The sequence below is a fragment of the Camelus ferus genome, chromosome 10 (assembly GCF_009834535.1).
Source record: "Camelus ferus isolate YT-003-E chromosome 10, BCGSAC_Cfer_1.0, whole genome shotgun sequence".
Lineage (NCBI taxonomy): Eukaryota > Metazoa > Chordata > Mammalia > Artiodactyla > Camelidae > Camelus > Camelus ferus.
Genome location: NC_045705.1, coordinates 66,073,195 through 66,098,897, shown reverse-complemented (window position 1 = coordinate 66,098,897; position 25,703 = coordinate 66,073,195). Strand labels below are relative to the sequence as shown.

General features: G+C 52.7%; 4 protein-coding genes across 6 annotated transcripts; 2 read left to right on the top strand and 2 right to left on the bottom strand.

Moving 5' to 3' along the window:
* Positions 1 to 5,800: 5,800 nt before the first annotated feature.
* FOSL1 (FOS like 1, AP-1 transcription factor subunit) lies at positions 5,801 to 11,745 on the top strand. Its single transcript, XM_006179519.3, has 4 exons — positions 5,801 to 6,172; positions 8,185 to 8,382; positions 10,146 to 10,253; positions 10,665 to 11,745. The coding sequence occupies exons 1-4, from the start codon at positions 6,083 to 6,085 to the stop codon at positions 11,082 to 11,084; spliced, it is 816 nt and encodes a 271-aa protein (XP_006179581.1). The 5' UTR covers positions 5,801 to 6,082; the 3' UTR covers positions 11,085 to 11,745.
* Positions 11,746 to 12,347: 602 nt separating this feature from the next.
* Positions 12,348 to 13,600, bottom strand: CCDC85B (coiled-coil domain containing 85B). Its single transcript, XM_032489866.1, has one exon. The coding sequence runs from the start codon at positions 13,184 to 13,186 to the stop codon at positions 12,587 to 12,589; it is 600 nt and encodes a 199-aa protein (XP_032345757.1). The 5' UTR covers positions 13,187 to 13,600; the 3' UTR covers positions 12,348 to 12,586.
* Positions 13,601 to 15,308: 1,708 nt separating this feature from the next.
* Positions 15,309 to 25,426, top strand: FIBP (FGF1 intracellular binding protein). Of its 3 annotated transcripts, none has more exons than XM_006179520.3 (10): positions 15,309 to 15,494; positions 15,694 to 15,892; positions 16,077 to 16,203; positions 16,831 to 16,931; positions 17,418 to 17,572; positions 17,897 to 18,005; positions 18,083 to 18,146; positions 18,397 to 18,483; positions 18,571 to 18,668; positions 19,015 to 19,138. In XM_006179520.3, the coding sequence occupies exons 1-10, from the start codon at positions 15,410 to 15,412 to the stop codon at positions 19,082 to 19,084; spliced, it is 1,095 nt and encodes a 364-aa protein (XP_006179582.1). In that variant the 5' UTR covers positions 15,309 to 15,409; the 3' UTR covers positions 19,085 to 19,138. The 3 variants fall into 3 exon arrangements, with proteins under 3 accessions (XP_006179582.1, XP_014410412.1, XP_006179583.1); XM_014554926.2 differs by lacking the exon at positions 19,015 to 19,138 and adding an exon at positions 25,283 to 25,426 and having other exon boundaries at positions 15,310 to 15,494; XM_006179521.3 differs by having other exon boundaries at positions 15,313 to 15,494; positions 17,418 to 17,551.
* CTSW (cathepsin W) lies at positions 19,331 to 22,938 on the bottom strand. Its single transcript, XM_006179522.3, has 10 exons — positions 22,582 to 22,938; positions 22,238 to 22,322; positions 21,331 to 21,444; positions 20,782 to 20,936; positions 20,580 to 20,676; positions 20,411 to 20,491; positions 20,198 to 20,323; positions 19,942 to 20,006; positions 19,652 to 19,861; positions 19,331 to 19,572 (listed from the first exon to the last, which is right to left on the bottom strand). Exons 1-10 carry the CDS (start codon positions 22,666 to 22,668, stop codon positions 19,462 to 19,464), a joined length of 1,131 nt encoding a protein of 376 aa, XP_006179584.1. The 5' UTR covers positions 22,669 to 22,938; the 3' UTR covers positions 19,331 to 19,461.
* Positions 25,427 to 25,703: the final 277 nt, after the last annotated feature.

Here is a 25,703-nt window from a genome sequence, read left to right as displayed (position 1 = left end):
CAAGGCCCAGACCTTCCCATCATGGACTCCAGTACCCCTCTCCCCAGACTCCAGCCTCAGCAAAATGAGAATCGGTTACTTCCTTGTTCAAACACCACTCAAGGTCCCCTTGTCTTCCCCCTCCCCCAATTCTAGCTCCTCATGTGGCATTCAAGGGCCCTGGCTTAGGCCTCACTCAGCCCACCCTTCCAGTCATGGTCCCAACACAGAGTTCACCCTGTGCCCTGGACCACAGGGACCCAGGCCTCACCTCCCCCAACCCCTGGGCCTTTGTACCCACTGACTTCAAACCCAGAAATGCCTCCCCAACCCTCAAATACTCCTCTGCCAGGAAGCTTGCTCCATGTACCCCTGCCTCCCCACACCCAGTAGAAAAGAATCCTTCCTTCCTGGGGGCTCCTGTGATGTCCCTGGCGCCCTCCAGCTTCTGGTCCCAGCACTGTCTACCTACCACCAGAGCTGTTTTCCTCAGTGGCTAATCACCTTTCTGTAAAATGGGTATAACATCTTCATCTGTCTCTACAGGGTTGATGTGAGGATTAATGAATCACTTTGAATGGTGCCTGGTTCATAGGAGCTATATGAGTGTGAGCCACTAGTGTTACCCTCTTGGCCCTCCAAGACCCCCAATCAACATACAACTTAAAAGAACACAGGGTGGGGGAAGGGTAGAGTGCATGCTTAGCATACACAAGGTCCTGGGTTCAATCCCCAGTACCTCCTCTAAAAATAAATAAGTAAACCTAAAAAAAAAAAAAAAAAAAAAAGGAACACAGGGTGGATTAAGCATTCTGACCCCACCCCTTCCCAGACCTCAGACCCTCCTGTGTAGCAATATGAAAGGTGCCACAGCTCAGAAAGGTCCAAGTCTGAGAGTAAAATGGTCAGAATTTTTAGAGATTCTTCTGTGAACATTTAAAAAATCCCTCAGGCTACTGTGTGGGAGGTGGAGGGGAGGGAGCTAAGCTGGAGGCTGTGGAGAGTGTCCAGGACAGATAGGATGGGGTCAGAACCAAGGGAAAGAAATCTCTGCTGAAGTGGACTAAATGTCACCTCCAGATATGGGGAAAACTGGAACTCTGAACTATTGCTGGTGGGATGTAAAATGGTACAACCAATTTGGAGAACTGTTGGAGAGAATCAAAGCCAAACATACGGGTACCCTACGACCCACAGTTCCACCCCTGGGCACCTATCCAAAAGAAGTGAGTGCAGGTAGACTGAAAGACGCATCAGAAATGCTCACAGCAGCCTTATTCATAAGAGCCTCAAACTCAGAGAGCACCCAATACCATTAGCAGGAGAAGGGAGGGAGCGATTGTGGGCTATTTGTGCAACGGAATACACACAGTAATAGAAAAGACCAAGCTGCCGCTTCACCCAACAATGCAGACGAATCCCTCGGACATGCTGAGTAAAAGAAGTCAGACCCAAGAGAGCACACGCTGTAGGGTTCCATTTATACGAAATTTAAGAACGGGCAAAACTGATCCATGATGAAAGAAGTCAGAATAGTGGTTACCGGTGGGCGGCGGATGTTGACTGGCAGGAGGCACAAGGAGGTTCTAAGCTGTTGGAAATATCCTATGCCTTGATCAGGGTGGTAGTTACATATATTTATGTAATTACATACATGTACAAAATCACTGAGCTAGACATTGGATGAGTGCACTTTACTGTATGTTAAACTTCAATTTCATCAGCAACCTAAATAAAAGAATCAAAATTACAAAACTATTAGAAAAAAGTCATAGAGGTAAATGTTCATGACCTCAAATTTGGTCATGGATTCTTAGATTTGACACTGGAAGCATGAGCAACAAAAGAAAAAAATAGATAAATTGGACTTTATAAAAAGTAAAAAATTTTGTGCATCAAAAAACATTGTGAAGAATGTGAAAAGACAAATGTGAGAGAAAAATTGGCAAATCATGTATCTGATAAATGTTTTGTAGCCAGAATATATAAAGAACTCATGTAATTTGACAGCAACAAGAGGAAACAACCCAGTTAAAAATGGGCGTGAGGAGATGGTATAGCTTAGTGGTAGAGCACATGTTTAGCATGCATGAGGTCCTGGGTTCAATCCCCAGTACCTCCATTAAAAAAAATGGGCAAAGGACTTGAATAAACATTTGTCCAAAATATATGTATACAAATGGCCAACAAGCACATGAAAAGATGTTCATTGATCATTAAGGAACATGACTGGTGTTAAGGAAATGCAAAACAAGACACAATAAGACACCACTTCATACCCTCTAGGATGTATTTTTTAAATGGAAAATAATAAATGTTAGCAAGGATGTGGAGAAATTAGAACCCTCAGGCACTGCTGGTAGAAATGTAAAATGATAACAACCATTTTGTAAAATAGTCTGACAGTTCTTTACGAGGTTAAACAGAGTTACCATGTGACCCAACAATTCTACTCTTAGGTATATAACCAAGATAAATGGAAACATATGTCCACACAAAAACTTGTACACAAGTTTCCATAGAAGCATTATTCATAATAGCCAAAAAGTAGAAATAACCCAATGTCCATCAACTGTTGAATAAATACATTGTGGTATATCCATGCAATAGAATATTACTCAGCCATAAAAAGGAAGGAAGTGTTGATACATGCTACAACACTGATGAGCCTGGAAAACATTACCCTAAATAAAAGAAATCATACATAAAAGGTCACAAATTGTATAACTCCCTTTATATGAAATGTCCAGATTAGGCAAACCTATAGAGACATAAAGCAGATTAGTAGTTACCAGGGGATGAGAGGAGAGGGGTTTTGGGAGTGATTACCTAATGGGTCTGAGTGTTTTTCTGGGATGATTAAAAAGTTTTGAATCTAGAGAGAAGTGGTGATTGCCCAACATTATGAATGCACAAAATTTCACTAAAGTGGACACATTAAAATGGCTAATTGAAATATTTTGTGAATTTCACCTCAATTTTAAAAATAAACTTTAATGTAGAAAGGGAATGGAAACTGGAAAACACAAACGTCACCTCTGAAGCTCTAGGGGCACAAATAGAACCTACTGGATGCAAACAAAGCACATTCACTCATCGCCTCCTTTCACCTCACTGCAGTCCCAGGAGGTGGGGATTCTCTGGGGTTCAGAGACAGAAAGTGATGGAGCCAGACTCACACAGCTGCCTGGGTGTCTCAGACCTCCCAGTCCCAGACTCCCGAAATCACTGTGGCTCCTGGGGATTCTTGCCTGGCCTCCCTGGGTGAGAGCTGGTGAGGTCAGGGGCCAGGAACGTTACTGCAGCCACGAGACAGGATTTAGTGACTGAGGAGCTTGGAATGTGCAGCCTCTGAAAGGACCTCCTTGTGGCTTCACTGACGGTTAGAGCAGGAAGGGACTTTCAGAGTCACGTAATCACACACACACACACACACGCACACACACATTTGAGACCTGAGACCCTTGTCAGTCACTGCCCCAGGCTGCTTGGGGAGCGGGGCAGGGTGGTGTTTCTGGAGCTGGCAGATGGATGCAGTCAAGGCTGACCTGTGTTAGGCCTCACATCTGCCACCACCTGGCTGCCTGTGTCACCTTGACCTGTCCTGCTTGGGCTCAGCCAAGGAGAATAGATATCAGTTAGTGTATGTGTGTATGCACTTGCGTGCATGTGGACTGCATAAGTGCCTTAGCATGTGATCAGAGCTCCCAAATCGCCCACCCTAGGGTTTTTAACATGTGTATTTATTTTTGCTATTTGTCAAGTTCTTACTATACACTTTACTAAGCATAAGACATTACTTTATATCTATTCTCCAACAGCCCTGAGATGTTATCAATATACAGTTATCATTATGTCTTCATTTTACAGATGAGGCTCTGAGAGATTGTGTGCCTCATCTAGGACACACAGCTGATGAGCAGCCTAATCAGAATTCAAACTCAGAACCCAGGCTTGCGTGATTCCAGCATCTATGTTCGTTTTCAGAGTCATATTGCCTCAAAAATTTCTCTTTCGCGCGCGTACACATATACACGCTCCCATATAGCTCTCATTCTGGTTAAACGGTGCGTTTTTTTTCTTTAGAGAATGACAAGCATTGAGTAGAATAAGGGCAAGGGAGAGGCACCAGGCTGGTAACCACCTTCTAAGTACATGTCACTTTACAGCTTACAAAGCACTTTCACATTTGTGATCTCATTGATCCCACAGAAGCCCCATGAGGTCAGCAGAAGGCTCAATTGTTCCCACTGGGATTAGGACTCAGAGGGAAGGTGACCTGCCCAGGGTAACAGAGACAGAAAATGGTAGCTCTGGGACTGTAAGCCCAGGGCCAAGCTGGTCTCTTGGCTTGAAGTCCTGAATGCATCCACAGACCCTGACCGCTGTCCCCAAGGAAGGCAGCCCAGGACCTCACCTTCCTGAAATCTTCCTTCCCTAAGGACAAAACTGGAGCTGATCAAATGGAGATACCAAGGAAAGCAGGAGAGCCAAGATCTCTGTCTGTGGTTGTGTGACACTGGCAGCTCCTTACTCTCTCTGGGCCTCAGTTTCCTCATCTGTAGAATGGGAAGAGGCAAAGAAGAAGCTTTAGGGTGGTCCTCTCAGCACTGACATTCTGCATATGTGAAAAAGTATCTGTGAGGCCTTTGAAAATCTTGGCCTGAGCTTGGGCTTGGCGCTCCCATAGCCCTGATTTGGCAACCAGCTTCAGCCATTCGCTTAGTGATCTTAGGCACTTCATTTCAACATCTCTCAGCCTCAGTTTCCCCATCAGTAAAATGGGGATGATAATGGCACCTACCTCCCAGGGTTGTTGATCTTTGGTTGTTGACATTTGGCCCTGACCTCACATTCACACAGACTTCTGACATAATCTACAAACAAGGCTGATGACCACACAGCCCCGGAAGAGCAGCTATAGTCTTTAAAGAAGATGGCATTTATCAGACCATGGGACAACTGTGTCCCAGTCCAGGCTCTCACTGCTTATAGGGGTTCTGAATTGAAACTTATCATAGCTCCTAAAATTATCCCATGAGTAGTGCAACTATACTGCATTGTATGTGCAGATAGTTCAAAGCATTAACTTGTCATCGTAAGCATTTAAACTTTACACTAAAATATTCAAAAATAGATAAACAACAAGTTTATACTGTATAGCACAGGGAACTATATTCAATATCTTATAGTAACTTATGATGAAAAAGAATATGAAAACGAATATATGTTCCTATAAGACTAAAGTATTGTGCTGTACACCAGAAATTGACGCAATATTGTAAACTGACTATACTTCAATAAAAACATTCTAAAAATTAAAATATATATATATACACACTGTTTTTGTAACCCTGGTTTGTCATTTATTCACTTTTTAGTATACCTGAACCTTACAACAATGCCTGAGGAAGGGCCTTACACGGCGACTTGGATGGCAGTAGCATGGGTCCCGGCATGAAATAAGTACCCATTTGATAACAATATATTATCATCAGTCACATTTATAATCCACTTTACAGTTTCCAGATCCCTTTCACATTCTTCATTCCAGCCTCCCACGTGTGGCAAGGTCACTATGTGATTATTTCGTCCCATTTTATGGATGCAAACACTGAGGCCAGACCAGGCAGTGAGTGGGCTCCCGAGCGCGGGCGGCCGGGTATCAGTCAGAGCTCCGGGACTGAGCCCGACGGGGCGGGGCGGGGCGGGGCGCCCGGCGGCTCACAGGTGCGTAAAGCCGCCGGGGAATCCTTCGCTCCACCTGGGTGCGGCGAGGAAATTGCACCATGTATGGGCAGCTACGTCAGAGGGGGCGGATCTGTCGCCGGGGGACGCCAAGTCCGCCCCTTTTCCCCACCAAAAGGCGGCTACGGGACTATAGGAGGCAACGAAAAGTTCGGGGCGTTCTAGCAAAAGGCAGCGCGTCTGGAGAGGTGGAGCCCCGAGGTGACCAGCGCCGCTGAGAAACGCGCCCCCCTCCTCCGTGGAAGTGGTTCAGCCCGCGGACTTTTCATTCATAAAAAGAAAAGAATCCGCGAGGAGCGAGTGAGTCAGAACCGAAGCCGCCGACGCGGACCCCACAGAGCAGCCAGCCCAGGGCATGTTCCGAGACTTTGGGGAACCCGGACCGAGCTCCGGGACCGGCGGTGCGTACGGCGGCCCGGCGCAGCCCCCGGCAACAGGCCAGCAGGTGAGAGGAACCCGACGCCTGGGGTCCATAGGACAGCTCCTGGGATGTGCGGTCCGCTCCAGCACACTCAGGGACTGGGGCCGGGAACAGGAGTGAGGAACGGGCCTCGTGGCCGTGGCAGCAGATCCTGCTTATTCTCCGGGGTCCAGGGGACACTTTCCTTCCCACACGGCCCAGGGGAACGCGCACAGCGGGCTGAACAAAGGTCTGCGAACATCCCCTCTCTCGCTCTCCCCCTCTCCCCTCTCTGCTGTCTGTCCCTCCGTCTCTGTTACCTTCTTTCCTTCCTCCTGTCCACCGCTAATTTCTTTGTTCCATCTGCGTCAGAAGTGGTCCCTTAGTCCGTGATTAGTCCTAGCCCCGACAGGATCACAGAGGGTCTGATCCATCTCGGACTTGATTTCCGAGATCTGGAATCTGAGCTGCGGCCAAGACGTCCCCACGCACCGGGCACCCGCAGGCCAGCCCCAACATACTGGCAATCCTCGGCAAGCTGTGATCGTCTGTCTGTGTGTCCGCCCGTTTGTCTGTCCCTGCCTACCCCGTCGCCAAATCCTTATCCCCATCTCGGCGCAGTCGAGCCTGGTGGGTTCCAGGAGACTGTTCATGACCATTTTAAGGGATGGGGCCGGTAGAGGTCGCGAGGTGCCGGGACGTGAGCAAGGTCATGTGGTGGGCAACTCCCGCGCCCCCGACTCTCCGCACCGAACGGCGCCCGCTGCCGGCTGGGGGGATCTGGGAGGCTGCAGGTGCCCATTTCCTGTCGAGGGGCCCTGAGCACGTGTCGCTAGGGGAGGGAAGGAGCAGCGTCCGTTCCGCCGAGTCACGGTGGCTGACTCACCCGGGGCGCCCCTCCCTTCCTGGCCCGGAGCGGCCCGGGCCCGGACAACCTCGGGAGCGGAGATGCCGCCGGCGGTACCTCGGCCCGGAACTTGGGTCACTAGGCCACTGGGCCTGAAGTGCTGAGCCGGGGACACTGCTGTCTAAACTTGCCTGGGCATGTGGGGCTCTTCCTGGACTACTGGGTGCCCACACCCAGGGCCCAGCCCCAGGGCTTGAACCCAGTTCTCCTCCTGAACCCTGAGCCCCCATCTCAACTCATTCCTCACATTTATGGCTGAAAGAGAATCGTGGCAGGTAAGACCTGGAGTGCAAACTATGCAGCCTTGCATCAGGCTGGGCAGTTTCCACCTCATTTACCTTATTTCACAGAATCTAAGACCCCACTGATTTTAAAACTCACCATTATTTTGTACCACTAACATTTTTTTAAAGTTGCCAATTAAACTGATTTCAGAGCCACTAAAAAGTACTTCTTAGTATCACTGAAATGCTGTAATCCTCACCTATGGCAGTATTAAACATGAGGAAGCAGAGGCACACTGAGGTTAAATAACTTGCCCAGACAGCCAGTAAGTGGTTGAGGTAAGATAAAAGCTGGGATAGCCTGAACCCAGAGCAGTGGCTCTTGCCCTCCACAGCCCCTGCGTGTTGGGCACCTGCCACTTACCAGGTTCTGTCACACACATTCTCTCACCTGATTCTCAGAGTCACCCTCGAAGTTAGGAGCTGTCATTACCCTCTTTGTGCAGATGGGACTCAGGCAGGGTGCAGGAGTGGGTCCAAGCCTGGCCATTTGAGCCCAAACCCCACTTCCCACTTATTGGCTGTGTGTCCATGGATGACTGTTTTCCTATCTGAAAATGAAGATACTGTTGTGCAAATTATATGAGTCAGTATTTGTAAAGTGGCTGGGACAGTGCCTGGAATTCACACTTTATGAGCTCTGCTAGGGGAACTAGAGGCACAAGAAGCTATGTGACTTGCCTAAAGTCACACAGTTCATGAGTAGGGATTTGTCAGCCAGTCAGTCTCTGGCTGCCAAGCTGTGCTCTCTGATCTCTCAGAACCAGCAGCTGCCTTGAGGGTGGACAGCAGTGTGGCTTCTGTCCCCTGGAAGCCCCTCAGTCCGCACAGACCTCATCCCTGGTCTTCCATATCTTATCCTTCAGAAGTTCCACCTCGTGCCAAGCATCAACGCTGTGAGTGGCAGCCAGGAGCTGCAGTGGATGGTGCAGCCTCACTTCCTGGAACCCAGCAGCTACCCCAGGCCTCTGGCCTACCCCCAGTACAGCCCCCCACAGCCCCGGCCAGGAGTCATCCGGGCCTTGGGGCCAACTCCAGGAGTGCGTCGCCGGCCCTATGAACAGGTAAGGAGCAGAGGCATTGCACAGGTTCTTGTGCCCACAGGGGTGCTGAGGTGCAGAAGATGAGTTCTTGTCGAGAAGAAGAACACGGGCTTAGAAGGTGGGTGAGAAGAGGCCCAGTGGTGACTACTTGCCAAGGAAGAAAGTGATAAGAGCCCCTAGGGAGACCTAGAGGGAAAATCGGTCACTTCTGGATCAGGGAAAGTTTCCTGGAGGTGGAGGCATATTAGCCTAGGAGGATGGGTAGGATTTTCATAGAGACAGATGAGGGAAAGGACATTCCAGGTAGAGAGGATGGCAGGAGCAGGAATGGAGGTGGAGATGAAAATGTGTAAGGTGTATATGTGGAAACCTATGTGGACAGCAGAGGGTCTCCACCTGCTGACAGGTATGGAGAATGTGGGCTTATGCTGTCTACGTAGCTCGGGGAAAGAAAGAAGGGAGAGGGTTCCCTTCAGCTACTCTCTGGGGCTCAGTTTCCCTACCTCATTTAATTCTTGCAAAAAACCCTCTTGGGAATGTACTCTGGTTTTCCCCATTTTACAGCCATGGACATGAAAGCACAGAGAGGTAAAGTCACTTGCCCAAGATGACACAAGTAGTGAGTAATGAGACAGGTCTTTCCAATTCTACAGTCAGATCCTAACCACCAAGCCACACTGTCTCACCAGGAGCTAAGAGAAGGCTTGAAGCAGGGTGTGCTGGGAACTCATGCCCCACCACCAACCCAGCCATTCTGCCTGCACACTGCTAATAAAGTCCTAACCAAAATAAACAAAGGAGACCTGGAGGGTCTTTAAAGGAGTGGCTCCTCTTTTCTCTCCCTGCAGCATTTTGGTATATGAGACTGGTGGGCTGAGGTCTGCACATTAAAATGCTTGTTCTGACAGCAGGGCAGAGGATGGGAAGGGAGGTCAGGATCCTGGGAAAGATGTGTGATCAACCATGGGTGGATTTCCCAGAAACAGAATGGCTGGCCTTTGTGACCAACTGGAAGGAGACCTTGGTGTGAGCCTCAGAGGCAGGCTCCTGGACTTCCTTCAGCCCTGTCCTGAGGGTGGCCCTTTGATCCTGGGTACTCTGGACTGGGGCTGTGAGCTGTGAGTAGGGTCCTTCTGGGGGAGGTGGTCTCAGTCAGCTGGCCTCTTACTTAATGTTAAATAGAGTGAATGGATTTGTTTCTGCCCTGGAACCACAAAACAAGTTATTTATCCTCCCTGGGTTTCAGTTCCTTACACAGAAAGCTGGGTTAAGAATCTGTGCAAAGCACTTAGCTGGCACATAGTAGATTCCCAATGAATAACTACTTAGCAGCACTCATTAGCCCCACTTAGTGCTTACAGCCCCTGGGGAAAAGGAGACTTGGTTATCAAGAGACTGAAAAAAATGGGGGTCCTTTGAAAAAGAGTGGCCTGGCCCCAGAGGCTCAGAGGAGGAAAGGACCCTTCTGGCTGCAGAATAAAAGAAGGCTTCAGGGAGGCGAGGGCATCTTGAGTCCTGGGAGATGAGGAGGGTTAAGATTTATGGAAGGACAGAGGAGGGCATTCCGAGAGGAATCAGGAGGGAAAAGCTGGGAGGAAATTTGACTAAACCAAGCTTACTAAAGCAGGAAACTGGTAGGGGGCAATGGTCCCTAAAGCGCAGGCTGAGGGCTCCCGTTAGCTGCCATGCCCTCCACCAGGGTCCTACCACCGGGCCAGCGCACGAGGCAAGGGCCTGGCAGCCAATAGCACAGGGTCCCCCTCTCTGCTCACTCTACTCCCCAGATCAGCCCCGAGGAGGAGGAGCGCCGTCGAGTGAGGCGAGAGCGGAACAAGCTGGCCGCGGCCAAGTGCAGGAACCGGAGAAAAGAACTGACCGACTTCCTGCAGGCGGTGAGCACTGGCGAGTGAGGAGGGTGCCCAGGTCCCGGCCCACAAAACTTCAGAGGGGCCCCAGTTCCCAAGAGCCCGCGGAGCCTAAGGAGGAGCCGCTATATAAAGTCCCCTCCCCCCAGTTCCCTGTCAGAAGAGCACTCCGACGAGGAAGAAGTGATTTAAAATTAGTTGCACGAATCACTCTGAACAGAGCAGATCTGAAGCTGGGCCCGACAATCTCCTTCGAAGATGCCCCCGGGTCTGACGGGAGTCTTGCTCATTTTTCTCCCAGGGGCTCATGGGAGTTGTAGTCCAGACCGCAGGAGACTCCCCATTTCCCCCGCCTCCAACAACGTCCCAATCACTACCACTCAGGGAGGCTGCGCGGTATTAGGCTCTCATCTTGACTCCTCTCCTGACCCTCCATAGGAAACCGACAAACTGGAGGATGAGAAATCCGGGCTGCAGCGAGAGATTGAGGAACTACAGAAGCAGAAGGAGCGCCTGGAGCTGGTACTAGAGGCCCACCGCCCCATCTGCAAAATCCCGGAAGGGGCCAAGGAGAGCGACACCAGAGGCACAGGCGCTGCCAGTGGCACCAGCAGCCCACCAGCCCCTTCCCACCCTGTGCCTTGTATCTCCCTTTCCCCAGGGCCTGTGCTTGAACCCGAAGCACTGCACACTCCCACGCTCATGACCACACCCTCCCTGACTCCTTTCACTACCAGTCTTGTCTTCACCTACCCCAGCACCCCAGAGCCCTGTGCTTCAGCCCATCGCAGGAGTAGCAGCAGCAGTGGGGACCCCTCTTCTGACCCCCTTGGCTCCCCAACCCTCCTAGCCTTATGAAGCACTCCAGCCCCCCTCCCTGCAGGTGCCACCCTAACCAACATCTCCCCACCCATTGGTCCAGCTGGTCTGGATCATATCCCATGTTCAACCCCAGCAGCTTCTTCTTCTTCCTTCCAGATGAGACTGAGCTTATTTTGCTTCCTGGTAGAGCTAGCTTGGGGGCCAACAAAGCTGCCCACTGTTTCTCTAGAGCCGGACTCTCTAGCACAATTTGCACTAGAACAGAGACAAAATATTTCCCATTTGTGCAAGAAAACTCCTGGCAGCTCCCAAGGGACTTTATAGATTCCCCAGAAGTCCTTTGGAGCCCTAACTCCCTGCAGACCATCCCTATAGTCTTCATCATCCTCTTCCTGTGATCCACCCAACCCTATCCCTGATAGAAGGTGACACTCTACCAGCCTAGAACACTAACTCACCCAGCCCCACTGCCAGCGGCACCAGGTTATTGAACCAGGACACTCTGCCAGCCCCTCTTAAATGAAACAGCTCAGGAGAGTGCCAGCGGCTTCTGTGATGAGCTGACTTGCAGCCCCCAGCTCTGAGAAGACTTTAGCTCCAAGGAATCCAAGCCTCCACAGCGAAGGCAGCTATTTATTTTCCTAAAGATCGTATTTTTATACAAACCTGCCAAAATGGAATAAAAGGCTTGAAGTTCTGGCTTGCTTTCATTGGACCGAGAGGATAAAGGGAGAACATTTGGAGCCAGAAGCCGTCTCAGCTCCACCAACTCACTATGCAACCTTGGACAATTTATCTGATATTTCTGGACCTCGACTTTCTCATCTGACAAATGAGGCTACATCTGTTCCGCCTCATCTCCAGGATTGAGAGGAGGAAGAGAAGTGCCTTGGGGTGCCAAATCAAGAGGATTATCATCCTCCTCCTGGTGGGGGCCCACAGTGCTCCCGCGTGTGCCACAGAGGGCGCTGTTATGGCCCCTTCTAGCCTCAAGGGAGGCAGCTGAGTGGGTTTTAGGCCCCCAACACCTGCTTCCTGCCCCATTGTCTTGGACAGGAAGGAGCCGGGAAGGGAGCTGGAGCCACTTCTGGGGCCGGATCACGGCCTGTCCTGGGGCCAGCCAGATAGGGGGGCCCAGGGGCTAACAATGGTCCCATATCCCGCCCCAGGATTGAAGTAATGGGGGTCATCCATCTTAGTTCTGCAGTCCCTCCTTATGGGAATGATACTCTGTCTCAACGTCCCCACCCCCGTCTCAACGCCGGCAAGTCCCAAACAGACGCTGCCCGGGCCACGGGCTCTGCTTCCGTCTCAGTTTATTAGCCCCCACCCAGCCCCCAGCAAGTCCCTCCGCTCCAGCCTCCAATCCCCCTGCTGCCCCGCCAGCGAGAGCCAGGGGCCCTCCTCAGTTTTAGGGTTTCTAAGTCCATGCCAGCGGACCCTCGTGCACAAACGGGGCGGCGTCCAGATCCCGAGGTTCGCCGCAGTCTCGGCGCTTGGGAAGCAATCTGAGCGGACGTCGGCGCGAAGCTGTGCCCTCAATCATCTGGGGAGCAGGCCAGGGGCAACTGGTCGGGACTGCCCACGCTGCCGGTACTGGAGCTTCCATCGCCCAGGTCACGGGGACCGCAAGGAGGCAAGGCCAGCTCGGGTGTAGGCCCAGTGCCTGAGCCCCCCGAGCCGCCGCGGGGGCCCCACTCCTCGCCCAGAGCCAGGCAGAGCTCCTTAAGCGCCAGGTTCTCCCGCAGCAGCTCCTCCTGGCGGCCCTCCAGCTCGGCCAGCTTCTGCCAACAACCGCCTAGGTCCTCGCGCACAGCTCGGGATGCTTGGGTCCCGAAGAGCTGCCACTGGCGCGCGGCGCGACGCCCGCGCTGCCGCTCCGAGTCCAGGAAGCAGCAGAGGTCGCGCAGCTCGCGGTTCTCGGCCTGTAGGCGCCGGTTCAGCTGCTTGAGCTCGCGGATCTCGCCCAAGTGACCCTGTAGCTGCCGATTCACCTCCTGCATGAGGCGGCCGCGCTGCACCAGAGCCGCCAGGCGCGCCGCCTCCTCCCGCCGCAGGCGCCGCACCAGCTCCTCCTTTCCCAGAGCCGCCATCTCCTCATCCGTCAGCTCCTCCAGGCCGCCCGTCTCGGCCTCCATGGCTGCTCAGGCCTCTGGAGCATCGCCTGCCCGCTGCCGCGGCCCAGGAGCCCCACGACGAGCTCCGCGTCGCTTGGGCTCGGGAACCCGGTCGGCGGACAGTCTGTGGTGGAGCTAGCGTAGGCTAGCTCCGCGCGGGGGTGGGCACGCGGCGGTGCGCGCGCCGGGGCGGGGCCGCATGACGTTAAGGAAGGACAGCCAATCCTGGCAAGCCTCCTAGGAAAGGGGCGTGGCCTGAGCACCCAGAGAGAGACTGTTCCTTGCGCATTCTGGACAGCGGAGTCTGGTACCGGCATCACCGACCAACGTGCCAGTCAACCCCAAACCTCCTCAAGCTCGAGGATAGACCTCTCGACTCCTTCTGGGAGCCAAGACTCGGGTGTCGGCCCCCGACTCTCCTGCCCACCCTACCGACGGAACTCAGCCGGATCGCCTTTTCTTCCTTCCTAGCTCAGCTCGAACTCGAGAATCTCCGATAACTGAGCATCTCCCCCAGTCCTCGGTACCCTAAGTCCCAACACACTGGCTCACCGTTAGCGTACCCTCCCTCTCACGGAGCGTTTGCTGCCCGGTGGGAGGGGCATACAAGGGATTCGTTTGTTAAGTAAACCTTTATTGTGTGTAAGGCCCATGCAGAAATAAACTCTGATCAAGATCCTTGCACTTTCCTCAGAGAAGTCGTAAACAAGGCAGAGGAAACAAGCAGTGTTAAACAGGAAGCAAATGGAGGAAGAACTCATTCTGACGGACCGCCCCCCGCCCGTGAAAAGTTTCCCCAAAGAGGTGATATCTGAGGGGCCCTGAAAAATGTATAAAACTTTGGCAAGTAATGAGAGAGCTATTTCAGGAAGAGGAAAGAGCATGATGAAAGTCGCTGGGATCTGAAAGGGCCTAGCTGCTTTCTGAAGAGTGAGAGTATCTTGATTTTGCTTTGAAAGCAGGTGCATAGAGAAAGCGGTAACAGAGGGAGGGAGGCAACAAAGGTAGTCAGAAGCCAGATTCTAAAGGGCTTTCAAAACCAGGCTGGAGCATTTACACAGGCCAGTAAGGATTTAAGCAGGGGAGTAACATTTTAAAATATGCATTTGGGGGGTGGGGGTGTATAGCTTAGTGGTAGAGCCGGTACTTGGTGTGCACAAGATCCACAATCTCCAATGCCTCTGCAAAGGGGAAAAATTTTTTTTTAAAGAAACAAAAAATTTTTTAATTTAAAATATGCATTAAAAAAGTTGTTTGGGCTGCTCTGTGTGGGATGGACCATAGGGAGGGGGTGTAGGCAGAGAGATTATTAAGAACACTGTGTCAATGGGCAAGGAGAGCTATGCAGAAGGACTGGGCTGGGACAGTGCCAGTAGGGGTGGAGAGGACAAAACAGACACTAGAAAAATTCAGGAGGCAAATCAGTAGAACTGAATGTGGGGAGAGAGGTGTCTGGGAGAAAGCCCAGGTTTCTGGTATGAGAACAGGGTGGATGTTGGGGCTGTTACTGAGATAAGAATGCAGGAACGAAACAGACTGGGGAGACCAACAGGTCTGTCTGGCTTTTGAGCAGCCTGTGGGGGACGGGTGGAGAGAGTCACAGACTGATAGTCCTCTGAATGAGGACTTCCAGGCAGAGGTCTAAGCTGCAGAATTAGAGAGGTCATTTGTTAGTTTGGGGGAGGAAGTGTTAAAACTATGAGAGCAGTTGCCCCATGCTCAGGAGAGCGGCTCATCCACAGAATGGACTGAGGGCCTCCCAGCGAGGGACCTTGAAGACGAGTGAGACACCTTTTTTGCTGAGAAAAGATTTAGGATAGAGCCTTGTGAAGCCCCTAAATTTAGGATACAGGTCAAAGTAAGGAGGTCCCCAAAAGGGCAGAGAAAAACCAGGAGGATCTGAAGGTGGAGGCTGCTAGGGCAGGGGGTACCCGCCGGAGGCCTGGACTCTGGACGCCCTCCAGCAAACCCACCCCGGGTTCGGGTGGGGTGGGGTGGAGACAGAGAAGCCTGTTGAGTCCCCCTCCGCTGGGAGGAGGGGCTATTCTAGCGCCTCCGCCTCTGCCTGTTTCCTCGCCCCTCCTACCCCAACGCTTTCTGTCCCGGAAGTGGTCCTTCTCTGGCTCCGGGTGCCCGGAGCCGAATGTCTACGCTCCCGGAAGTGGCCCGGCGGCGGCGCGCCCGGCCCGGGCACTGCTCGCTCCTGTTGGGGCGCTGCGGCAGCGCCCGGGTTCGGGCGTCGCTATGACCAGCGAGCTGGACATCTTCGTGGGGAACACGACCCTCATCGACGAGGACGTGTATCGCCTCTGGCTGGACGGTTACTCGGGTCTGTGGGGTGCCATCTGGGGGAGACAGTCGGGCAGAGCGTTGTTTTGGATGGTAGTGGTGGGCAGAGCCAGGACTAGACATCCTAGACGGCAGTGGGCAGAGGCCTGGGAGTACAGGCTACCTAGGGTCGGGGCTGAATCCTTGGAGAGCCTCTGGGGTCAGCGGGGCAGGGCCTGATGCTGGCGCTCACTCCCCAGTGAGCGACGCGGTGGCCCTGAGGGTGCGCTCGGGAATCCTGGAGCAGACCGGCGCCACAGCAGCGGTGCTGCAGAGCGACACCATGGACCACTACCGTACTTTCCACATGCTTGAGCGCCTGCTACACGCACCGCCCAAGCTGCTGCACCAGCTCATCTTCCAGATCCCGCCCTCTCGACAGGCACTGCTTATCGAAAGGTGCTCACTTGGTGGGATGGTCGGGACGCCAACCAGTCTGGCCATATACCCATTTTGCAGACTGAAAATGAGACCCAGGGAGGGACCGGACTTACCCAGGCCGGAAGGAACCAAATCCAGGTCCTGCCCGTCCTCCTTTCTCCTCCTTTATGGAAAATCAGCAGTGTTCTCTGACTCCTCACAGGTACTATGCCTTTGACGAGGCCTTTGTGCGGGAGGTCCTAGGCAAGAAGCTGTCCAAGGGCACCAAGAAGGATCTGGATGACATCAGCACCAAAACAGGCATCACCCTCAAGAGCTGCCGGAGACAGGTGGACACGGCATCCATCTGCAGTCTGCCCCTTCACACTATCCCTTTGGTCACTGCCCCAGCTCCAGCCTCCTCCTTCATATCTGCTCTCCTTCCTTCTCTTTTTTGCCCCTTCCAAGCCATCCCCTACTTTTCAGTCAGAGTGAACTTTCAGAAGCCCAGATCTGACCGTAGCTTTCCTCTGCTCATAAACTTTCATTGGCTCCTACTCTCTCCTGGATAGCAGCCATGCTCCTTGGCCTTGACCTTCAGGCTCTCCTGTCATCCTGCCCCTGCCAACCTTTCTAGGCTTACATTTCCCCAGCCCCTGGCTTTCTTTTTGAGTTCCTGGGGCTTAGCCAGGAGAGTCATTTCCAGGACGAACTAGTGAAGAACCAGAGGGCATGTTGCTAAAATAGGGGTGAATTTAGAGATAAGAGTATGTAAACATTTATCTGAGGCAAAATGATAGAAGCTAGTAAATGCTTGTTGAGTTGATAACAAGTGTTAAGTAATAGTTTGTTGAAGGAACAACAAATGTTAAGTCAGTGTATGTTGCCTGGATAGGTGATAAACTGATGTTCAATAAACAGTTCGCTGGGTGAGCAACCTCTGACCAGTCCTCCCTCCTCCCCTAACTGCCCTGCAGTTTGACAACTTTAAGCGAGTCTTCAAGGTGGTGGAGGAAATGCGGGGCTCCCTGGTCGATAACATCCAGCAACACTTCCTCCTGTCTGACCGGCTAGCCAGGTGAGGGGCCAGGCGGGGAGCCAGCTGTCTCCCCCTCCTGAACACTCCTTCCTTGCTCCTGAGGTTGGTCCACATTCCCCACAACCCACTTAACCTCCTGGCCGCGCTGCAGGGATGGTTATCCCACTCCTGGTCTGTACTTTGGACCAGACTGGCCTGGGTTCAGATCGCAGCCTGGCCGTTCACCACCTGGGCTGTTGTGAGGTGTCAATGTAAAGGCCATGATGGCACTACCCTGCTTAGTAAGGACTCAGTAAATGGTAGCCATTACCCTGGCAGTCTCCTGTTGTGTCCTTTAGGAGACCTGGGCTGAAACCTTCTCTGCACTGAGGAGGAGGCCTAGAGAGAAGGGACCTGAAACACATCACACAGTGAGTTAGGGTAGAGAGAGGCCAGAACCTGGATGCCCAGCCAGTGTTGCAGGTGGGAGCTGCTTGCTAAGAAGGAATTTCAAGCCCTGATGGACCCACTCTCCTCTCCCTGTAGGGACTATGCAGCTATCGTCTTCTTTGCCAACAATCGCTTTGAGACAGGGAAGAAAAAACTGCAGTATCTGAGCTTTGGTGACTTTGCCTTCTGTGCTGAGCTCATGATCCAGAACTGGACTCTCGGAGCCGTGGGTGAGGCCCCCACTGACCCAGGTGCCTGGACACCCCCTCACCTTCTCAGGTCCTGGTTCCCCACCAGCAGTTTCTCCTGCAGGCCTCAGTTCCCAGCATCCTTTCTTCTTCAGGGGCCCTCCCCAGCCGCTTCTGCTCACAGTCCAGTGTTCCCACACATACCTTGTGTGCAGACCAAGGGCCCACGGCTTCTCTATGGCTTGGGGCCAGTCACTCCGCCCCTCTACCACTTCACTTCCTTTTTTGCCTCATGGGGTGCAATGAGATGGTGGGTGAGGAAGGCTTAGGATGTCACAGGAGGGGTTTTTATCTCCTGCCCCAACTCCCTTTGTGGGCCTCACTTAGACTCTCAGGTAGACGACATGGACATGGACTTAGACAAGGAGTTTCTCCAGGACTTGAAGGAGCTTAAGGTGCTTGTGGCTGACAAGGACCTTCTGGACCTGCATAAGAGGTGACTCTAGAGGTCCATGGGGCAGGGCCTGAAGTGGGGGCCCAGGAGGCTCTGGGCTTGACTCTGTCTCCCTACAGCCTGGTGTGCACTGCCCTCCGGGGAAAACTTGGTGTCTTCTCTGAGATGGAAGCCAACTTCAAGGTCTGTGGCCCAAGCCAGCCTCTCTGTCCCTTGGGCATTTTCAGCCTCCAGAGCACTGTCCACCCGGGCAAGTCTGCTCATGCCTGAGACTGACCGGCAGGTGGTGCTGCTGCTCCCTCTGCCTGTCTGTGAGGGGGGAGCCACCTCTTAAACTTTGGGGAGTTATTTGATTGAGGGAGGTGGATAGATATGGGCTCAGCCCCCAGCCCCTGGGGCAGAAGGCAGAACTCCCAGGCTCCCTGCCCCACAGAACCTGTCCCGGGGGCTGGTGAATGTGGCCGCCAAGCTGACCCACACTAAGGATGTCAGAGACCTGTTTGTGGACCTCGTGGAGAAGGTGAGCTGTCCTGCCCACTGCCCTCTGATCCCCTTCCTGGCCTGTCCCTGGGCTGTACCAGTGCTAGATGTTACCTTTGATCCACAGTTCATAGAACCCTGCCGCTCGGACCACTGGCCGTTGAATGATGTACGGCTCTTCCTGAATCAGTATTCAGCGTCGGTCCACTCCCTGGATGGCTTCCGGTGAGAGACCCCAGGCCTTCTGTCCAGCTTGACCTCACCCCAGCCAGCCTCATGCCAGGGCCTAGCCCTCTTACAGACTCAGATGCCTGTTCTGTCACCCTGGGGGTGGAAGTCTCTGTTGACCAGGGTTCAGCTCCACCTCTTAGAAGCTGGGACCTGACCTTGGACAGGTTCCTTAACCTGTCTGTGCCTCAGTTTCCTCATACATAAGCTGGGAGTAATAATGACAGAGATCATAAGAATATTGTGAGGAATAAACGAGTGAAGTTGTGTAGAGCACTTAGACAGTGTCATGAGATGGTGAGGAGGCAGGAAACAGCCACTACTGTTATTGTTATCATTGCAGGCACCAGGCCCTCTGGGACCGCTACATGGGCACCCTCCGTGGCTGCCTCTTGCGTCTCTATCATGACTGAGGCCCCCTCCCACCCCCCTGCCCACACTGACAATAAAGTTGCCATGACTTTGGAGGAGGTTGTGAGTGGGTGCACATATGGGTCCATGTGTGGGAATGTGTGCAGGTGTGCATGTGTGTGTCTCTTAAGTGTCGCAGTGTGTAAGAATGTGTGTATACGTTGGCCCTGCAGGGACTAGGACGTGTCAGAGAATGGTATCTATGCACTTCCCATCCTCTTCCCCACCCAAGCTGAGTCTACTCCAAAGACGGGGGTCTTGTCTTGGTTTATTCAATCTGTAGCAAGAACACTGGGAGAATAAGCCAAACTCCTAGAGGTGGGGTGGGCAATGGGGTAATTGGCATAGCAGGAGGGAGCTGAGGGGCAGCCAGGCGGGCTCAGGGAGGGCAGGAGACTTTCTGCTTCTTTGCAGGTAGGTCTACTCGGGCAGTGAATGGGTACTTGGTGATGCCGCAGGTATTATTCCCTCGGTACAGCCGGAAATAGCCCTAGGAAGTTAGGGGACATCAGGGCCAGACAATGGGGAGAGGCCTGTCCTGCCCTGCCGCCCCAACAGTCCACACTCACCTCCTCACCCCAGTTGGCCCCCCAGGAGTTCTTCAGGATCCAGTATGGGATAGAGTGGCGAGGACGAGGACGAGACTGGGATGAGACCGCCTCTGCCCGTCTGCCCTCTGCCGACTTGGTTTTACCAAAACCCACCAGCAGGACAGAATGATCCACAAGCCGGGGGTCACAGGTGGCAGGTGTGGCTTTGATCACACCCTTCTGGTATTGCTGCAGGGGCAGAGAGGTGGAGTCTGGGGCCACCTCCCCCATGTGCCCCTCCCCCTGCCCCATTCTCTACCCTGCCCCACCTTCAGTAGCTCCATGTTGATGGTCACGGTGATGGGGCCGTGGATGGCCAAGTACCTGGCAATGCCTAGGGATGGAAGGGGCTATCAGGCCCTGCCTGCCCTGTGCCCTCTACTCTTGGCTCATAGGTGTCTCTCTTTCTCTTTCCCACCCCCTTGCCCCATCCCAGACCCCTACACTGTGTCTGTAGCCCCGTCAGTCCTGGTCTGCCTGTCCCTGTCACTCTCCCCTCTCCCCGAGTGTCCACCCTGCCCGCACTCTGCTCGCAGTTCTGCAGCATGATGAAGTCCTGGATCCAGGCCACCTTCTTGTGCCTCTTGGCCAGGCACCTGTGGGTTTTGACCTTACCCTCGAATGGGTAGTCCTTTTCATCGGCCAGGCCGCCTGGAGATAAGCAAGGCCAGGAAGGAGACTCAGCTCAGCCCCTGAACACCTCCCACTGCACCGCTGCCCACAGCGGCAGGCACTCACTGTTGTTGAGGACAGTTATGAACGCTTCCCAGACGAAGCCGCCCTCACAGCCATTCCCACAGCGGCCACAGTCCAGCAGCTCTGGTGCAGAAAGGGACATTGTGAGTGCCCAGGCCTCAGGCACCACCCCCACTGCCCTAGTCACACAGGTCCCCTCCCCCAGCCATACCCTGTACAGAGACTTCTACAGACTTGTGGTTTTTGATGGCCCACAGGGCCTCGATGTTGCCAGCTGCCGCCATGGCCCAGCAACATTTGCAGGTTTTCTAGTGGTGAGAGGATGGGGGCAGGGTAAGGTGACCAGGCCTTGCCCTCTCCTCCCCCTCCCACCGCCAGGGTTAGATTGGGCCAGGCTGGGTCGGGGCAGATACCTGGTTCCTGATGGGTGAGATGATGCCAGCCGCCTTCCGCCAGTCACAGGTCTGGGGCACTGACCACCCCAACTCCTCAGACCCTACCTTTCTGCCCACACTGGGGTCCTCTCCAGGCACCCTCCGATTCCCATAGAGCTGGCCGAACTCCTCCTCTGGGGGACAGATGGGGCCACTAAGTTCACAGTTTTTACCCCCTCACCCACATTCTGCCTCCCACTCCAGCTTGCCACATCCCCAGCTGTTTGTGTCCCCGTAATACCCTGGGAGACAGAAAGGCAAGGATACTGAGGCCTAGAGAGAGGCTGAGATCCTTGCTGTGGTGCACGCCCCTTCACCTGCTGCCTCCCCCTGAGCTGGTCTGGGACACAGGCCTGCAGCGTTCCTGCCCCTGATCTCTATGATTCAGGACAAGCACCCAGGCCTCTGGTCTGCCGGGCGCCTCTGAGAAATGAAAGCCACAAGGTTGCCCTGTCCATCTGACAGTATCTCTGAAGAAGGTTCTGCTTCCCCACCTACCAGCTAGGGGCTGGGAGGGGGTCCCAGTACCTGTGAGGTCACTGAATGGAGTCACCCCAAACTCAGCTGTGCCCAAGTCCTCCTCCTGCAGCCGCTGAGCCTTGGCCAGGTTTTGGGCAAAGATGTCCATGCGGCGAGCGTACTCTGGACCAAAAGGAGGTTGTTCTAGTCTGGCTCCCAAGCTCCCGGGGCAGGAAATAGCCACACTTGCCCAGGTGAGCACTGGCTCCCTTCCTGAGGCCTTTGCAGACCCCACTACAGACACCTGGGCTAAGAAAGTGGCTCCCCAGACCACTTGGGATGTTTTCCCAGAAGGCAGGAAGGGGTGTCTGCCCACCAGAGGAGGAAGCCAGGTAAAGGGTTGAGAGGCATAGTAACTCAGGGGAAAGGTGGGTGGTCAGAGACCAGCTTCCTGTCAGGTTATCTCCTCTATCTCTACTTCACACCTCCGACCACAAGTCTGTGGCTGGAACATGGTGGGGGAGGGTGGGGTACAGGTCCATGGCCTGGGCTGAAAAGTGCCCACAGACCACCCCTGGCGGGAGATGAGATCCAGCCCTGCAGGAGCATGGCCGGCAACTCCTGGGGCTAGAGATGGAATCCCCAGCTTGGGGACAAAATGAGTATCCTCAGGTGTTTGCTGAGTGAACTCGTGACTAGCTGGTGGTCTCCTGCCTGCCTCCTGGAGTCACAGGAAAGTGGCTGTGGAAGTAAAGTGTTCTCAGACCAGTCAGACCCCCCATAACTGCCACCTCCCTCCAGGTTAATAGCCAAGAATGATCCTGTCCCCACTTGTGCATTGGGGAAACCCCAGCCCTGTCACTGTCCTGCTGAGTGGCTTTGGCCAAGCACATTCCCCATCCTGAGCTTTGATTAATAGATGACTATTAAATGAGAGAAGGGGGTTTGAACTGGAGACATACGTGCCCTGTGATACCTGCTGGGTTCGAATAAGTCCGATTGTATTGGATCTGGAACAACATGAAGACCTCTTTCAGCTCCAGAGGCTGGGGACCTGGGTCCTGGGGAAAAACCAAGGGCAGTGGGTGGGGGTGGGGAGGAGGGGAGGAGTCATGGCTGGGACTACACCTTAGCACCCAGCCATTCAAGGACTGCGTTGGGGGGCAGCTGGTGAGCCTGCTTTTCTCTCTGTGTGAGCCTGGGCACGCCAGTCACCTCTCCAGCCTCAGTTGCTCCCTCTAAATAGGAACAAGGCATTTTTCCCAAAGGGGTGACCCCCAGGCATGGGGAGGGTATGGGGAGGGGGATGAAGGTACTTACCTGGCCCCTGAGGGAGCCCTTGATGCCTTGGGCCAGGCCTGCCACCAACAGCGCTAGGAGGCAGGAGAGGTGGACAGTTAGTGCCATGATGCCGCAGACTAGTGTATGGGGCAGGAAGCTGTGCAGACCAAGCTATAGGGGCTGAGAGGGCGGGGCTGGAAAAGCCACGAGGGGGAAACGAGGCTGGGGAGGTTCCCCAGCACAAGGAGCACAAGAGGCCCTCAGGCTTTTGTCCCTACACAGCCCCCCTGCCTGCCTGCTCTCCACACCACGCCTGTATTCAACAGAGGCTCTTTGAATTGAAAAAAAAATTTTTTAAGAAAAAAAGTGGTAGAAGGTATAGCTCAGTGGTAGAGTGCATGCTTAGCATGCACGAGGTCCTGGTTTAATCCCCAATACCTCCATTTAAAAAAAAAAAAAGTTAAAGAATTAAAAAAATTAAAAACAAAACAAAACAGAGGCTCTCCCCACTTCGTTCTGGGCAATTCCACGGGTACTGAGAGGGGTCTACCCTTAATGAGACAGGAGGAGACAGATCCTACATGAGCAGTGACAATATAGGGCCATCAGTGCCTTCAGGGGAAGCCAGGGGTCTATGGAGCAGGGAGCCACAGGCCCCTGAAGACTGACGAAGATGGAGGGTGGTCAGTGCCCCTCCAGGAAGCACTCTCACTATCCTTCCACAAAGCTCGGTCAGCTCAAGGGTCACCTGCAAGAAGCCTTCCCGCTCCCCCAGCCTGTGATGTAACCAGCAGCCCTTCAAGTCCTGAGGTGCCTGTGTCTACTTGGCATCTGTGTCCCAACCATACCAGAGTGCTGCACGTGCATCCTCAGCAACCAGAAAGGGGCCCGGCACAGAGCTGGCTCAGTGGGAGTTTGTTGACTGAGTGGTTGGTCATTGTGGGTTTCACACAGGAAAGTGCAGGGTTTGAGGGACAGCAAGTGGCAACTATTTACCTCCTGTTCCTCATTCCTGTCACAGTCTGGGGATGTGGATGAGGGGGCAGAAGAATAACAGGGTCAGCATCCTAGACAGAGCAAGACCAGAGGCTAAGGGCTAGGCAGGGGTGTTAACACCTGTTACTTCTGCCTTGGTTTTAAGTGGATCCTTGGGTTGGGAAGCTCCCACATGGGCCTCAGGCTAGGGACCAGCATCCAAGACCAGAGATGGGTGAGGGAAAAACTGTCTTTCTTTGGGTTCCATGGGGATGGGAGTGGGGGGAAGAGAAGGGGGTTCTGATTTGGGATTCATTCACTCATGTGTTCACTACCTCATTCCTTCATTCATTAGGAATCTTCCCAAAACTGTGAATCCCCATTTTGCTGCACCTAAGCTTCCCCTACACACACACCGGATATTAAGTCAAGGGACTCCTCTATTTGGAAAAAAGAGCGATGCTTCCTTATTAAAATGCATTAGACAGGCCATCCACAGAGGCGTACCTGGCTGTATGGGTCTAGATCCCGGTCATGTGTCCCAAGCTGAGCTGCTTTTGGCTGCATGTGACCTATGACTAAGGCCCCATGTCAGCTCTCAGAGCTGGAGGTCCCAGTATGGGCACCAAAGGGGATGTCATAAAATGAGTCTCTGGTGGTGGGGATTGTGGAAATTTGGGAGAGTGAGGGGAGGAGGGTCTAGGGATGTTGAGCTGGGTGGCCTTCCTCTTTGATTCCCTCCTTCCCTCCCTTGAATGTGAATTCCAGGATGCCAGGAGATTTTGGTCTTTTTTGATCAGTGCTGTGTCCCTGGTGCCTAGCACAAAGCCTGGTTAATGGTGGCCACTCTATAACATTTGCTAAATGAATGAATGAATGAACTCTTACTCATTGGCTCTTGACCCGCTCATCCTGCAGCCCACGACTCGGTAGGAGAGTGCTACTAACCAAAATAAGGCCTTGTGCTACAGTGCAGAACAGATGAGGGCAGGGAAAGTCATTAGGGTCCCAGAGGCAACTCCAAGCAGCAGGTGCACCCAGGCCTAATGGTGCAAAGATGGAGGTTCATGTCTAAGTTTGAATTGCCAAATTGGGTACCCAGTCATTCCCAGCTGGGCCTCAGATCCTCATCGCCAAATGACAGCAATGATTCCTTTAACTGGAATGACACTTTGTGGAACACTGACCACCATGAGTGGCACAGAGTAGGTGTTCAAATGGTGGATCCTTCATGCTCTACTGTGGGGCAAAGAGTCTTGGAGTCAGAAGGACTTGAGTTCAAATCCTGTCCTTACCACTCTGGCTGTGCCTGGACAAATCTCGCCTCTCTCACCTGTGAAATAGGGTAATAATGACACCCCTTCCCTGGCTTGGCAGGAGAATTACATGAGGTACACATTGGTGCCTGGGATGGTTAGATCTTGATAATAAAGAACTATATTTTTATTATATTTTTAAATAACAGGTTTATTGAGGCATAATTCACATACCATAAAATTCACCATTTAAAATGTACAATTCAGTGGTTTTTCATATATTTACTTAATTGTGCAACTATCACCACTATCTAGTTTCAGAGCATTTTCATCACTCCAAAAGAAACACATACCCATTAGAAGTCACTCCCCTGTGCCCCTTCCCCTGGCAAACACTGATCTATTTCTCTCAGATTTATATCAATTTTTTTCTTTTAAACATTTTTTCAATTTTTCTTTTCTTCTTTAGTTTTTAAATTTTTTAAAACTCTTTTTTTTTTGTCTTTCAGATTTGCCTGTTCTGGATGTATTACGTAAATGGAATATGCGGACTTTTGTGTCTGGCTTCTTTCATCTAGTGTAATATTTTCAAGATTCATCCACGTTATAGCACGTCAGTTCATTCCTTTTTAATGGCTGAATAATATTCTATGGTATGAACACTTTTAAAAAATCCATTCATCAATTGATGGACATTGGGTTGGTTCTATAATTTGGTTCAATGCTATGAACATTGTGTACAGATTTTTTTGTGTGGACATATGTTCAGTTCCCCAGGTATATACCTAGGAGTGAAATCGCTGGGTCATGTGGTAGCATTTTGAGGACCTGCTCGACTTTTCCACAGCGGCTGCCCCATCTGACATTCCCACCCACAGTGTATGAGGGTTTCAGTTTCTCCACAACCTCGTCAACACTTGTTATTGTCTG